At 41.2% G+C, this 16,181-nt stretch overlaps 1 protein-coding gene across 1 annotated transcript in view; it reads left to right on the forward strand.

Moving 5' to 3' along the window:
* ADGRL3 (adhesion G protein-coupled receptor L3) overlaps positions 1 to 16,181 on the forward strand; it is a 482,184-nt gene that overhangs the window by 163,690 nt on the left and 302,313 nt on the right. Inside the window, 1 exon segment of the mRNA XM_031066355.1 lies at positions 12,755 to 12,999. Coding sequence (XP_030922215.1) covers positions 12,945 to 12,999 — 55 coding nt within the window. The 5' untranslated portion in view covers positions 12,755 to 12,944.

Consider the following 16,181-nt stretch of genomic DNA (forward strand, 5'->3'; position numbering starts at 1 on the left):
CTGAAGGGAGAACTTACATAATTTTAATTCTCAAGGAGGAGATAAACGTAACTTTGTCAGGATTTCCCTGATATGTGCAGGTTGGTTGAGAAGTCCTGGCATACCCAGTCATGTGAGCCCGAGACTTCTGGTGCCTCAGAGGGAAATTCAGTTCTGCTGCTGGATAACCCAGCATGATTCCTTGTGCCTGAGTGATTAACTCCTTCCTCTTGTGATGGGTCTTGTAAAGACTCAGGCTTGTAGAACCACCCGATTTTTTTGTGTTGGGAGTGGACTGTGTTATTCTCAATATTGGAGTTTTTTAAAAACAAGGTAGAAGAGGGGGAAAAACTCTTGGAGGTTTCCCAACCTGATTAACATGAAAAGGGAAACATTTTTGTTTCTGGCTGTCAATGTGTGACTGTGGCACTCGACAAGCCCCTCATGGATGAAGAGGATGTCAACCTCTGACATGAGTGGAGCTCTCTGCCAAACATTGCTTTCTCCCTCTAGCTGTGACAAGGTGCTGTCCCCCCTTCACTCTGCCAATCTGAGCCCCAATCAGTGGGTTTAATTCCCAATGCAGGAGGAAGAAATAATGCATGAACTCTGATAAATTTCCAATAGCAAACCTTCCCGTTTGGACTGGCCTGCTCTCTCACCCTAAGGCTATCTACAGCCTGAAATCTGGCATGCAGTGCTTTGGCTTTTCACATGCAGATTTTGAAGCATTTGCTGCTAAATTGTTCCTGGTGATCGCATCCAATTTAGGGATGCTATTTATGTTTTCTTCCATAATGAGACAGGCCTGGCTGGGCCCTGGGTCTCTGGGATTGTGTATGAGCTGTACTGGCTGTGTTTGCACTGCAAGTGAGCTTTGGGCAAAGGCACTGTTGGATTGTGTGGTCAGAAGGGACACTCATGTCAGGGAGCAATCTACCCCTCCTTGCTCTCAGAAAACAAATTTGAGTCTTCTCTCCATATTGCTGTAACCAGTACAGGCAAAGCTCAAATGGAAAAATGTTATTTTGGGGAAAATGAACTATTGAGCTTTTTCCTTGATGGTAAGTTTGGATCTTGATAAGGAGGTCTTGATCTCTCTCTTAGCTGAAATACAGTTCTCTTTCAATTTGGGCACTGCCTCTTTGGGATCCCTTTGCTTTGGAAATGAAAATGTAAATGAAAGGTAAGCAGTGAATGAAAGGACCTTAATGTTAGAATTTTAGCCATCAGTTGGCTCTTTTACTTTTGATAGATTTTCCCATCACAGGCAATCTGTGTTCTTGCTTGCTCAGATCCGCACTGATGCCAAATACTAAACAATGACGCTATCTATCTTTCTGCACAATTTGCCAATTTTGGTTACTTTTGAATCCTAGTGTTTCTGCTTTAGCCTTGTGAATCTCCCTTATAGGGAGAACAAAATGAACAGAAGAGTGATTTCTTTAGCAAAATATTTAGGGTTGATGTCTCTCTGTCATTATCCCCTTGTTTTATAAACTACAGTGCTTAGTCCACTTACAGTAAAATAAGTCAAAGTAAAGATGTAGTAAAAAGTTGTTTGTTGTTTACAGTGAATTGCCTTTCAGATAATCAAATGAAGTACTTTATTGCAGTTTCACTTCCAGCTATGACCTTAAATAACAAAGGTTTTACTTGCTGCTTACTAGGCTTAGGGTGATGTCTTCAAAAGCTCTCTCTTGATTGTACATCTTCCTTCAGCAATCAGCAGGACTTTGCCAGTGACCTCAGATGAGCTGGCATTAGAGCAGCAGTGCTTTTGAAACCTTCTTCTGCAGAGGAATGAGGAATGGGGTCTTTCTTTAACAGGGAACATTTCAGGAGTTACCAAAATTCTCCCTCTTCCCCCCCCCAGATTCATGTTGTCTATCAAGCATAGCTACATTTTGGTGTTTACAGAGTCCCCAGCAAAATATCACAAGAGACAGGCCCATACACCAGATTAATTATCTTGCCTTCTAGTTGCCAGAGGTGCTTAATTTCTTCTTTGGAATTGAATATGACTCCTGCAATTAAGTGTTACTCCTCGACTACTGAGACAGCTCACTTTTTATCTAGGTGGAAGCACGGCATTAAGAGCTAAATCAGAAGTGGACTTTGATACCACAAATAAAGGTGTTACTGGAAATTTTACAGCTGTTATACTCAGATACAGGGAAATGAGGTTATTCGCTGTTCCCTTATAAATAATGGAAGCTGAATAATTGAGTTCATTGCAGAGTTTCTAGTGGCACAACCAGTCTGACTGTATTAGATGGTATTTGATTTTGCCAGATAGCTGTGACTGAGTTAAATGTTTAGAATCCTTTCATGATTATTCTAAATTCAATGCGTACTTTAAAATGTAAAATGTTATGGAAGATTGTTGCTTCAGTTGGACAAGCTATCAATGAGAGCATTGTTATTGAATGCAGTCACTCTTGTCCTGCAGTAGTTTAGCTAAAAGAGAAGTTGCAATTCCATTATTTCAGAGGGAGTCAAGTAGGACTCCCAAGTTCAACTGGGGAGAAAAGGCATTGAAGAATTTTCTGGGTTTAATTTGGGGTTTCCCCCTTCCTATTCTTTACATGACTGCATCATTTTCTGGGACTTAAGATAGCTTTCTGTAGTAAAGCCTGCGTTCAGTTTTCTGGTGGCCCTCTCAGTGGGTGTTACTATGTAATAGGTCATTAAGAAATATGTTTGAGGCTTACAGAAGCAGGCCCGTGTTATACTGGCAAATTTCACAAGAGGTGCATTTTCTCTTCAGGTGGTTGCTACTGATCCTCAGCTATGAGGCGTGAAAAGAGGACAAGTGTCTCATAGTCCTTACTCAGCGCCCAAGACAATTCTCTTAAAAAGCACGTTTGTCCTGATTGTCCTCACAATTAATTTCTGCTAGAAAGCACTCAAGGAATTAATTAATTTTAGCCTTTCACTCATCCAAGTATTTTACTGTTTAAAAACTTGATAGTACCCATTAAAAAAAGCACACATGCTTACTGGAGTAAGATTTTCTTCTGCAAAACTTGTGTTTCTTTTGCAAAAAGCAAGTATTTGGCTTTTAAAAATACTTTTTACAAGAGTTAAGGTGCTAGTCACTTTGGAGAAGAGCTGGTTGCCATATATATATTGCAATGCTGCCAAGTTGGGATGTGAGAGCGGAGGCTTCAGCTGGAAGCTCCTGGTGAAATTCCATTCAGGTTTAAATGTTCTGTTTAGTTAAGATCCCTCTTGTAGTTTCAGCTGGAAATATCTGGCCTTTGTTTCACTTCAGAAGGGAAGAGAGTGTGTGTGATCTGTATTATATAAATATTTTATCCATGCAGAGCTTCTCATATGAAATGTTTTCTTTGTAGTACCAGGAGAAGTGTTGACTCTCAGCTGTAATGCAGTGGCCCTTTCAGTTTTGAAGTCACTGTTGTGTGTAGTGATGCGATGCTCTTCATTAGGAAGAAGATCAGAGAAACGTTGCAGTCTTTCAGCTTGTATTTGAGGGGTATTTTCCTCAGGGGGTGGATTGGGTGCAGTTCCGAAGGGCTGCTTCTGCAGGGGTTAAAGAGATGTTGAGTATTTATGACTAGTTTTCAAAGTTGGCTGGAAATGGTCCACTAACTGGCTGAAGCTTGATTTCAGAGTTGGAGGGCACACATAGAAATCCCCAGCCCCTCTCTCTCTACAGCTCTGTTCTCTGCAAAAGAGTGTTTTCATGCCATTCTTTGTTGTTTGGAGAACATGAGGGAGGAAGGGGTAAGGAGGAAGAAAGCTGTTTTTTACTGTGAGAATGCCCAAGACCTTTCATAACTAGGCTTTGGGTGAGATGGTGACCTCTGGTAGTAGAATATAAGTAACAACAAAAGTATCTGTGCAGAAAATGAGTGCAGTAATTAAATCTCTTTCTTTTTATTTCCCCCTCCAAAGATCAAAGAGGTTTGACTCTTGATTAATGTGCAACAGAATTCATTAACATAGTAAAATGTGGAAAACCAGGTTATTGGTTATTAGTACACAGACATTTGCTTTAGGGAACTATAAATACTTTTTGTTCGCTAATTTGCCCTATTGCTTTTGCTATTGTTTCTGTGTATGCAACTCACTTGAGAATACCACACCTAGAAATTCAGAGGCAACCTTTATTCTTCTGTATGCATATCTTTTCCTTTTTTTTTTTTTTTAAAGTGGTGCAGAATGCTGCTTCTGTGTTCCTGCCTCGCTTTCCCAGGCAGTGTATGCAGGGCTTTGCTTCGCTTGCCCGCTCTTTTTATACGACACCAAGTGCTGTTTATTTTTCTCCTAGCAACCCACTGGGCTGCTCTTTGTCTCTAGGTCTAAAAAGAAGATTTTTTTTCTTTTTTTTTTTTTTCTTTTTTTTCTTTGTAGGTATGGATGTTTAAGGTTGACTGCTTTGTGTTGAAAAATGTGACAAAATTTCTCACCTACTAATGCTTATTTTTGAGGTAGTCCCAAAAGAACAAATTCTAGCTAAGATTTTTTTCCAACACAGCAAGGTCAGGAGTTTTTCATAGATTTTACTTCAATCCAGAGTCTTTTTTAATTTGCATTATTTGCTTGAATAATGTAGCCCTCCTAATATTTTCCAAGCCACTTACACTTAACTAATCACTTACACTTATCTTCAGCATAAACCTCATTGATTTTATTTCTCATTGAAAACATCAGTAGTAGCAAATAGAATCCTATTGGTTCACAGTCTATTAGAAATAAAATTATATTAAATGTCTTGTGAGGTGTGAAGAGGTTAAATCAAGGAGAGTCATCTGAGAAAGTCATCCTGGTACGCAAAACATAAATCTGGTTTATATTTAAACTACGTGTCACCCACCAGCTAAAAATAGCAATGATCATTAAAAGCCAATTTGCTGCTAAACATTAATAGACATTTATTACATCATAACAGATCTGAAAGACAATTAAACTTATTTTTTTCCTAGATAACTCTCCTTTAAAAATGTGTTATTCACCTGGCTTTTGCCATTAATCTCATTTACTAGCGATTTGTGTTCCTCTTGATGTTGTGCATGTATGCACAGTGTTGTGTGTAAGGTTGTTGTTGGTGTCTTTCAAGAGCAGTACATTTTCAATGGGAAAAGTTATTATCCCTCCTTATACTGCCTGTTAACTTCCTAATCAGCAGAAAAAGTGAAGGAAATTTACCATTTCTTAGAGTAAAACAAGTCATATCTGCTACCATCCATTTGAGAAGAGGATACTAAGCACGAGCAGGATAAAAAATGTGGTGGGTGCACATTTTACACGTAGGAAATAGATTACTGTTTTCTGGCTGTTTTCATTGCAATTCCTCAATCAAGTGGTACTTTTTCCCTGTGTTATTCTTGCATATAGTCCTATTTGCAAGTAGCGAGTGGAGCTGGAGCAAGTCAGAGGCTGAGGAAACCCAGCAGTGTCAAAAGTATTGCTTCCTATGAGGAATGCAGTCAAGATCCTGATATTTTTGGTTCATGTGTTGCTATCTGTCAGGTCCCATGAAACAAGCCATCACAGAGAGGGGGCAAGGCTTTGTGCTTCAGCTCAGCATTGCTCAGTTCTCTGTGGCTGTTGATGTCTTTTAACTGTGCTCTTTAACCCTGGTAGCCAAAGAACTGTGGGGCCAACTGGGCTGTGAAGGAGAGTGCCGCAGGGTGGGCACAAGTCAGCCCTTTCCTCCTTTTCTGAATTGCAGGGCTCACAAAAAGTGGTCCACTGTCATCTTTGTAAGTAAGAAACTTGTCTGACATATTGCCACTTTTGGGGGAGCAAACAGCTGTCCTGGCTGATGCATAGAGGGAAGGAGGCCACTAATATGAGCTCTGGGCTGCCTCCTGATGGATTCAGGCAAAAGAGAAATGGATTCTCCCTGCACACCTCAGCAAAAAATCCTATCCATGTAGTGCAGGTAAATGTCACTAAACTTTCTCTCTGTATATCTGCAGCTGCTCGTCAGTCTGGAGCAATGCAAGTTAAAGAGGTCCTTTCCTGCCAGAAAGAGGAAAGGAAGAAAATTAAAGGTGGTATGAAGCAGACAGCAGGAAGGGAGAGATAGGGAGGGATATATGAATATTGAAAAGTATTTTAAAGGCTGCATCTAGAGGCATTTAGGAGTAGTCCTTCTCTGGTCCCAATATCCGACTTCGCTTCCCCTCTTTGAACTCTCATGGAATTTTCTGTCCCTTCAGTTGGCTAATTTTCTCCTTGGAGGCTGTTGCTTCCTCACGTTAAAGCAAGACCCTGTGCAGGATCTGTGCCATCACAATTACAGTCATAGTAAGGCTCTTGAAGAAATGTGGCCAGGATGTGTGGGAGAGGTGATGCCTCAAAACATAAGCTGAGTTTATGGTAGCAAAGGGAAATTAAAATTATGCTGACCCTGGTGATAAGTTTGCATTTTCAGTGCACGCACCACACGTGTTTTATTTGTCACAGAAGAATTGCCGAAGGCTCTATGGAATGCAAATAAGCATTGTGAGAGTATTGTCAGACCCAGACTTTCAACATCCTCTAACATTCGCAGGAAAAAAAAAAAACCCACAAAAACCCGGAGATTTGATTAAAAGTCATGCAAATTTCAAATCAAATATGTTGAATTATGTTTATTTACCACTGGTTTACTGAGCCTCTGAGCTGTATTTGGATCCTTTTTTAAGCTTCTCTGTGCAAGGAGAAATTTACTTGAAAAGAAAGCTGAAATTTTTATTATTGCAAGGAGCTGCCACATATTGAGTTTTGCAATGAAATCATAACTGTTGGCAATACTGTGAACAGTGCTTGCTTATGCATTATTTTCCCTCTGTAAAGATGTGCTATCAACTAAAACATTTGAGGAAGATGGGTGTATTATGTAGGTATAATAAATTTCTGAGAAAGATCTTAACACCTCCCTGAAATTTTCCAGAGGATTGTTGCAATGATTGCTGAGTACGGTGATGACATCGGACTGTTCCAGGTGGTCAGAAGTTGATGGTGCTGTGCAGCTTGTGTGAAGAGCTGCATAGCTTTTCCCAATACTTACAGGGTTTTTTTTTTTTTGCCCTGATGGATTTGGAGTGAAGGGACTGACATGCTTCTTGCCAGCTGTGATCTGCTTTAGCAGGTGGTGCTTAACCAGCGAGAGTACCAAGTTTTTTGTAATCAGTTTTCAGAAAGGCCGTTGATCTGGGGTGGTAATGCAATACAAACATTTGCATATTTTACCACATCCTCACATGATACTCTGCACCTTTTGAAATTTTGCATGTGTTATCATATATTTGCACACACACAGAGACCTTGTGAATGGTATACGTTCCTCTTAAATCTGTGATGAATTATATTGCCAAGGATAACCAGCAGGCACTTAAAGAAAGTCTGGAACATTCAGTAGCTGTGATATTCAGATGTACAATTCAGTACATTCTTTCTAAGCTTCTAGACCATATTTTCAAGACTCTTAACTTTTCTCTCTCTGTTACTTCCCCCCATCCTTCCATGTGTAGTCACAAGATGTCTGAATGGCTTCACTGTTAGTATAATTATAATTTTCTGCTGAAATTGCTTTGATTCTGGATTGAATGGGAAAACCAAAAAGCAGCTGATAGCTCAAGTTCCCCTTTTGACCTCTGGAACAGCACAAAAGCCTCTATTTCACCTATACAGGAAAAAATCCCCAAGACCTACTATATTCAGCTGGTCTGTGTTTGGGTGTGCTTTCATCAAAGGCTTGATTAATCTGAAATGAATTAACTCAGTTAACACTTGAGAGTTATTTTGCAGCAAATCCCGCAGAACATCTAAAGAGCTCTTTGTCACTTTGAATTATAGCCTAAACAGGTGGTTGATGAGCCTGGTTTGAGCTGAGAGTGGCTCCTTGCTGCCCTGGCCTCTCTCCTCAGGGAAGTGTAAGTAGCACTGCAGTGATACCCGAGAATCCAGGATAAACACAAACTTATTAGACCTTGTTGTCATTGTTGCATGTTTTTAAGGTTTTAAAAATTACTTTCCAGAGTACTACATCAGGTGTAAGGGAGAAAATAACAAGCAGAATGGTCTTGGGTTCTCAAACAAGATGGATGAAATGAATATTAATGTACAGGAATGGCAGTTCAGTGCAATAGAGGTGCGAGTGCTCATTTTAAATCTTTCTTGGAAGAAGTGACTTAGAAATACCATGTCATTTTGCACATACTGGGTGAGAGGGTTGAGTCATTTCCTTCAGGGTCCACAGCCTCAGCAGAGGTGTGAGAGCAGAAGCAGGTACATGCAGTACAGAAAGAGAACATGTAGATGTGAGCAGTTTGAACCACAAGCTGGTGTGTCCTGTCACCCTAAGAAGGCTCCCTGGCTCTCTCGCAGTGCTTCCTCAGATCTGGCAAACCTGAAAGTGAAGAGCTAAAAGCTGTAGACAACTCTAATTATTTTGAGAAACAAAAGTGTTTTTTTCTGAACTCAGTGAGAGCCCTGACTTCATAAGTATTTGTGGTATAGGATGAACATTCTCCTGGGCTGAATGCAGACAGAGATAAACATTTACAGACAATTCAGTTTGTCTCAGAAACGTGTTCCTGACTTCTTAAAAATGCACACAGAAAAATCTGTCCATCAGTACCATGTAGCAGTAATTTCAGTGAGTGGCTATGAGTGAAAGTGTGTGTGTAAGTGCCAGGAGTGCAGCTTGCTCCTGCCCTGCGCCCCCTGTGTTACACAGTTGGTAATGTCTGTGTAACCTTTCACATAGCAGGCTGTGTTGCTGCCGCCATAAAGTGACCAGGGAGACGCATCCTGGGTGCCTGACAGGGAAAATGAATTGAAATAGGATAAAGGTGGAAAGAGACTGGAGGAGCAGAACCTTTCCTTTTTAGCAATGTTGCAAAAAATAAAACAAAACAAGTGTTTTGCAAACAACTTAGAGCCAAATGTATTGAAGAAATTTTTTTGTTTAGCCGTTCATAATGGGAGTGGAAATAGAGCTCATTCTCTTACTTATGGAAATTTTCTAACATTAAATTGCAGTTAATTTAATTTTGCAGATATTGCATGTTTTATTTTTTTTCTTGCTGAGTTATTTCTCTTCCCTCTCTTAACAAAATTCTGAATATGTTGCCCGAAATAATCTCAAGTAGCAGATGCTGAGAAGGGGGAATTAGACCCATGGTTCCAGCTTGGACCATCAGGTTCAAGGAACTTAATTACTTCCAAAAATTTCCCCTGGTAAATAGTGAATTTAAACGATATTTGTTTGAAACATCAAACTTATTTCCTACTTAGTAGATGACTTTTGCCAGAGGAGGAGAATAAGTGCTGGAATCTTTTCTATAGAGAAATATAAAGCAATCCTTGTACTCTTGAGTTTTTTAAGCTAGTTTTGCTCTGCACATTTTCAGGGGTGGGGAGGAAATTGCTGCAAGTAAAACTGGATAAGAAAACCCCAGCATTCTTATCTGGCTGTTGCTCATGGGCCCCTTTGTAAGAGACTCTCTCCCCTCCCCTGGCTGCCTAGAAAATGCTGGATACCTGGAGTAGCTTTTGCCCTGTGAGAAGGGTAGGGAGCAGCTTTGTGCAGGTGCAAATGCTTGTGTTTGGAAGAAGGCAGTGATTAAATGGAGTTCTGACAGGTTTGGCTTGTGCTGCTCTGAATTCTACTTTGAATTCAGCCTATCTGTTCACTCACCACATGAACTGGTTTCCTTTTCTTTTTCACCCTCCCTGTAGACTGCTGACAGATGAGCTCAGAAAGTGCTCCATGTGCTGCTTGACATCAACTGCTGAAGAACAGACTTGGGTAGATGTTGAGATTGTCAGTGTATCTATAATGCTCTTTTATGAGCAACACCTTGATGAATACTTCACTGCTCATGTCTTCTCTACGAGGCCTTAGTTTCCTTTATTTAGCTTTCTCCTATTCTGTCAGTAGCACTTTGAGCTGGATTTTTGGGAACTGCCAGCACGCAGTTCTGGTTTGGGTGATGCAGCAGATCAGTCTGTGAAGGTGTCAGGGGCAGCCCTTTGGGCATAAAGGTCAGTGAGCAGAAGAACTTTCTCTTAAATCAATGCAGGCTGCATCATCTTTGTGGTTTAAGTCCAAACCCCTTAAGTCAAGCTCTTAAATTTTTCACTGTGATAGTGTATCCCTTTCTTGCATCGATAAATGTAACACTCTGCATTACAGTTCACAGATAGTGAAGTGTTTTCTCTAGTTTCTCTCCTTGGCTGTACTTTACCTGGAGGTAATCCAGCGATGAAGTGAATTTTGTTTTGCAGGCCTCTTTCTGCTGCTTGTGGGAGTTGAGTGACCATTAAGAATAAGGCTTGTTCCACTCATTTCCTATGTAGCTGTTTCCCTGCAGATACCCAGTTCTCAAACAGACTGTGATTATTTGATTACATGAAATACAAACCCACCCAGAATTTTGCAGCATTCCAATGTACTTGGTTAATCTAGTGGTGCCCTGTGTTGTTAAACACAGCTGGCATGTCTCCAGGCACATTGTGTATTTGGTAATATTCGTGTGTGAGCTTGAGTTGAGGGCTTTGCAGAAGTTTAAGGGCAAGGTTGTGCCAGCCAGGGTGTGCAGACACCACCTGACAGGTCACATCTCCGGTGTGTTCTCCTCTGGCAGGAAGGATGGCAGGGCAGAGAGTATTTGGTCAGATTTACAACTGGAGTAAATGGTGCATAATGATGAGCTAGTCCTGTTGTCTCTCTTGCACAGGAGCTTTGTGACTCAATAATGTGCTTTCCAGGAGGATAAAATGTTTGTTTGTGGCTCTGGTGGTTCCAAGACATTAGTTCTCAAAAATTAGTGTTTGGACTTTGCAGAGGGTCTGTGAATGCTTTGCTCATTCAGCCTCAGCCTGTGAGATGATAGGAAAAAAAATCCTCGAATCCTATAATGCAGGAATGTATAGACAGATAAAAAAATTTAAAGGGCTCTGTGTAAGTATTTTGCTGACAATTATCCCTTCTCTGGGATAGAGAGCCTAATTAATTTGTGGCTTCTTCAGTTATACCCAAAACCCTTTTACTGCACCATAATGTTATCTCTTTCTAACAGGCTTAGATTATTCAGAACTGATTCAGTTTAAACAAATAAAAATTGAAAACAAACCTTTGCTCCTTCACTGCCTGACTGAGCTTTTGCTTCAGGGAAGTGTACCTGTGCTTGGATAGCTTTCACCCATCTCTGTATGCCTTTTCAAATTTCGTAGCACAAAAAGCTTCTCACTTTTAGAACTTTACAGAGGATGCTATAGAAAAAGCATGCATAAATAACGGCAGTTCTGTAGTTTGATGTGTACTGGTAGCCTACTAAAATATAAATGGAAAACTTCATCACTGTTTAGAATGTACAATTTAAAATATTCATGAGGCTCTTCCCTATCTGAAAAGCAGACTTTTAATATTATCAGTGACCATTTTGATTAGTCCCAGCTCGAGCAAAGTTTTAATTTCAAGGATGTCCATAAAGAAGCCACTTGACTTCAAATTGACCTTGGATTTTTAGTAACCCCACATACAGAGATGAGAAAAAAAACTATGGAAACTAAATGCTACATTTGAGTGAACAAATTGCAGGGACAGACTGGGGAGGAGAGTCAAGTGAGAAAATAAAATCTTGGCAGTGCAAGATATATTTATTAAAAAAAAATGCAGCTTCTTTATAGACTTTGGTTCTGAACAATATGGGGTTTTATTTAGTTGATCAGTAAAGATAGGAAGCAAAACAAAGGCCACTTTGTCATGCCAGATTTCAGAAATATACCCACATCACAATGGCATGCAGCACAGTTTTTTCATACAGCTTTTTGGCTCAGACTTGGTTTTGGGTAAGAACAAAAGTTGGCAAAAACAGCTTCTGTGCTCAGAGAAGAATAACTTCTGTTGATCAGAGATTTTTGGAGAGATTTTTAATTAGACCAGTACTGTGAAGACTGCAGAGTCTAAGGAGTTCAAAACAGATATGTAAAGTACTTTTCAATTCCTCATATTTCCTCATCATTTCAGAGTCAGTGGGGAGCTAAGTTTCAAACTGCTGCTGCAGTTTAACTCTGTGTAGTTGTTTTTTTCCTGCCAAGTTTGAGTCACCGTGGCCATCTAGCCCCTTCTGGAGAGATTAAAATGATGGAAAGCTGGAATACGTTCTCCGCTTAAATGAGCGAATGTTTCTATTCAAGCGCGGATTCAGATTTCCCCGCGCTTTCCTGCGAGCGCGTGGGATGGACGAGACCATTATTTTTAATTCCTCAATAAATAACTGCAGGGCTCGACTAGCAGTGACTAGAAAGTAGCTGGTTGCAGGATAAGGGTGACTTTGGGCTCTGCTTGGGTTCAAAGCCTGGTCCAGATGCGGTGATTAAAAGCCATACAGGTCGCCCCAGACAAAGAGAGGCTTTCTGGCATATCATCAGTGGAAATGCTCCCGAGCTATGTTACTAATCCCACTGCCTGGCCTGCTATCTTGCCGTTAGCATCCACGTCGGAGGCACGACAGAAATGCAAAAGGGAGGGAAAAGTCTCAGCTTTTTTGTTCAAAACTGCTGTCTGGGGCCCTCTTTTGAGAGAGAAGGCAGAGCACTGGTTATACACCAACTGGTTCTCTGCACAGGCATAAGTTTTAATTCCTGTTATATGTAGGAATGTGCATGCATCCGAAGGGCCAGGGAGTGGGGAAGACACATTTGCCTTTACAGCTGCTGGCAGCAAAGAAATGCAGCAAGACTTGATTGAAAACATCTATCTTACTGTTTTACTAACTGCAGGTTTTTTTTCCTTTCTCATTTGTAGGTCACAGACTCTGGATACTGGCTGTGGGATTTTTTTTTTGTTATTATTTTTGTTTGGTTTTTTCCCCCTTTTTGGATATGAACTGAAGGCCAGCAACAGTTGAAGTGTTGGAAGCAAGTGCGGGAGGACACTCACCTTTTTTATTTGAACCCTTGTTTGCTGGGATACTTTCAAGCTCTCCTTCACAGTCATGTGGTCATCACAGCTGCTGTTCTTCACAATGCTCTTAACACCGTTTGCCCATGGTGAGTGAGAGATGCTGTAAATGTGCCTGGGGGAAGGGAGGAGAAGAGAAAATAGCAGGGATTTTGTCTGTCTTTTCCTAATGGTGTGGGTTTTTTTACAGGATGTTGTTTTATCTCCCTGCTTGCACCTCATGTCTTTGAGATTCCCAGGTTACATTATGACTTAACTACTGAAACAAAGAACTCTGGTGACACATAAAGGCTTCTTTTTTGGAGTTTAGCTGCTACACTAGACAGACTTTTTCTTCCCTTTTCTTGGGGAAAAATGGATTTATTACCAAAAAAATCAGAGTAGGTAACAAGAAATAAAGGCAAATTGTAAAAACACTGTCCCCCCCACCTCCCTTCTTCCTGAAGTGAACTTATTCCCAGTTGTCTCTACCTGCAGCAGTACAGGGGCACAGGGAATGGGAGTTGTGTTCAATTCATCACATCTTGTTTCTACTGCTCCTTCCTCCTCAGAGGGAGGAGCCCTCACATTCTTCCCCTGCTCCAGCATGGGTTCCTCCCATGGGGTCAGTCATCCTGCCAGCAAACCTGCTCCAGCCTGGGCTTCCCTTGCCACAGAGCCACAGCAAGGGTGCAGGGGCACAGCTGCTTCACCTTCAAGGGCTGCAGGGAAATCCCAGCTCTGGCACGTGGAGCACCTCTTGCCCCTCTTCCTTCGCTGACCCTGTCTCCAGAGCTGTTTCTCTCACAAAGCAGCAGCTTTGTCCCCTTTTTTGGGTATGTTATCCCAGAGGCTCTACCATAGTCCCTTGTGGACTCAGCCTTGGCCAGTGATGGGTCTGTCCTGGAGCCAGCTGGCATTGGCTCTGTCACACATTGGGAAGGCTTCAAGCAGCTTCTCACAGAAGCCACCCCTGTAACCAGCCCCTCCCTCCCCAAAACCTGGCCATGCAAATCTAACACAGAGCTGTAGCAGAAAAATTTGATCTCTTTTATTAGCCAGGAAACTCTTAAGTGAAATGTGATGCCTGCAATTCTTTGAAATAAGTTTTTGAGGCCTGTTAGGCTCTTTTGATATGAGAGACCCAAGAGTATGCTCCAGAAGTAAGCTGCCAGGTTTCACAAGTGCTGAAGGGTTGAGGAGCTCCTATTAGCAGTGATGGTTCCTTAATGCTCAGGGCAGAACTTTGGAAAATCTGTCTGCCTGATTCTTCTGATGCTTAAATGGAAGGTGAACGCTACCAAGGATCTCATTTTAATTAAAGGCCAGTGGAAGCATGTCTGTAAATGACATGACTCCCTGTATGTAAGCTGTGGGCCCTTGCTTTTAAAATATTCATCAGGCTTTTTGAGCTTACCAACTGATCCAGTGGTAAAACACTGGAGGAAAGTTTTACAGGAAAGAAGGTGATGAAAAAAATGAAAAAATGTGATTGGCTGAACATGTCTATAGAGCACAACCTGTCTTACATAACCTTTGGGGACAAAGGCTATCTGTACTCTTGTTCTTTAAGCAAGACTCCTCACTGACTTGAAAATTAGAATGAGTGTTAAAACTGAGTTGACCAATTAGGGTGGAAAAAAAGAGCTGTTCAGAAAGGTGCTCTCCAATCCTCTCCAGGAAAGTTAAATGCTAAATGTTTTGTAAATCTTTATAATTAAGTAGTCTTAACAGTGAAAGCAATTATTAGTTTAAATATGCCTCTGGCAGTTTTGTTGAAGATTCTCAGTGCCACTGTAGCTGGAAAGTCCTGCCTGATAGTCCCAGTAAATGAAAATGTCACAAGTATCTTTGGAGTCATATTATAGTACAGATGAGCAAATGCCAGAGGTGCAGGAACTATGTCTGGAAATATTTCTACCCTTTATGCTCCTCTCCAGACTAAATGTGCAGAGTGTTTGCTGTGGTGGTAAGTTTGACCATCACCCACCTACCCAACACCCACATTATCTGCTCAGCTGCTGGTGGAAGTGTGATAGCTGTCTTTGAACAAGGGAGGGAGAACACCATTGGTCTGAGCCAAACAACTTCATTTGGCTTTCCCTATTCTGATCTCTGAGTGGCCAGGATGCAGCTTCCATCTCAGCACTGTGGCATGCTGTTTAAACACATGCCACAACCTCACCTTGCTTATAAAAAAGCCTAGTTAAGCCCTGCTTTTTAGTTTTTGTTTAAATTTTCTCTTCTAGTAATCCCTTTTCCCTGCATGCAGAAAGCATTCAGAATTTATGCTTTACAGCAATCAAACATTTGAGCTCCTCTTTCATGATCTGGAATGACTCCTGTACTGTAGTGATTGCTGGGGATGATATGAACTACTTTTTCAGACTGACCTTGCTACATCTCATTCCCTTTTTGAGTTCCTTGACACAACCTCTTCGTCCATAGTGGTAGCTGCATTACAGACAGATTTCTTAGACCAGTGATCTCATAAATTGGAGAGGTGGGGGTGGTGTTTTGATGTTTTGGGATTTTTTTGGCGGGGCTTGGTTTGTTTTTTTTTTTGCTTTAGCTGTATCATTTCTTGGAGTAGATTGAGTGTCTTGGGCTGTGATGACAGGTATGGAGTCAAAGGGTGTATACTTCAGTGGTCTGCAAGATGAAAGGTAATCTTCCAGAATAGTGCCCTGGTACAATGTCATCTTGTTGATAAGCTGTAGAAATCATAAAAGGGGAAAAGGTCGTGAGTCCTTGCATTTCCTCAGTGATGATGTTCATCTGCTGTATCCAAAATGCACAGGCACAGCACTGTCTAGTTTTGCTCAGACTGCTTTGAATCATAGCTCACCAGAAAACTGAACCATGTGAAATACTTAAGATAATAATAGATTTGTGTAGTGACTGCTTTCTTTACTGTTACCCTTGACTTGAATGGGAAATAGCTTCCAACTTATGCCACAACCTGGAGCAGTGTAGAAGCCCCCCCAAAATCTATCCCCACTGCTAAGCTGCAGCAAAGCCTGTAAATCCATTTGTTGCCTAAAACTAAACCTGTTATACAAAATCAGAGAATTACAGAAGATAGACTGAAATACTACCAAGGAATAAAATAAAGCCATCAGCAATAACAATAAAAGCAAAGCCTTTTTCATCCTTTGCAAGGGCTCTGCTGAGGGGACAGGACTTTTGCATCCCTGCCTTCTTTTTGCCCCCCCTTTGGAAGCTTTTCCCAAAGCATCTGAAGGTCTGGACCCTGGGAAAGTGCTGCTTGGTTTGTGTTTCCCCCCACACA

The sequence above is a fragment of the Geospiza fortis genome, unplaced genomic scaffold (genome assembly GCF_000277835.1).
Source record: "Geospiza fortis unplaced genomic scaffold, GeoFor_1.0 scaffold11, whole genome shotgun sequence".
Classification (NCBI taxonomy): domain Eukaryota; kingdom Metazoa; phylum Chordata; class Aves; order Passeriformes; family Thraupidae; genus Geospiza; species Geospiza fortis.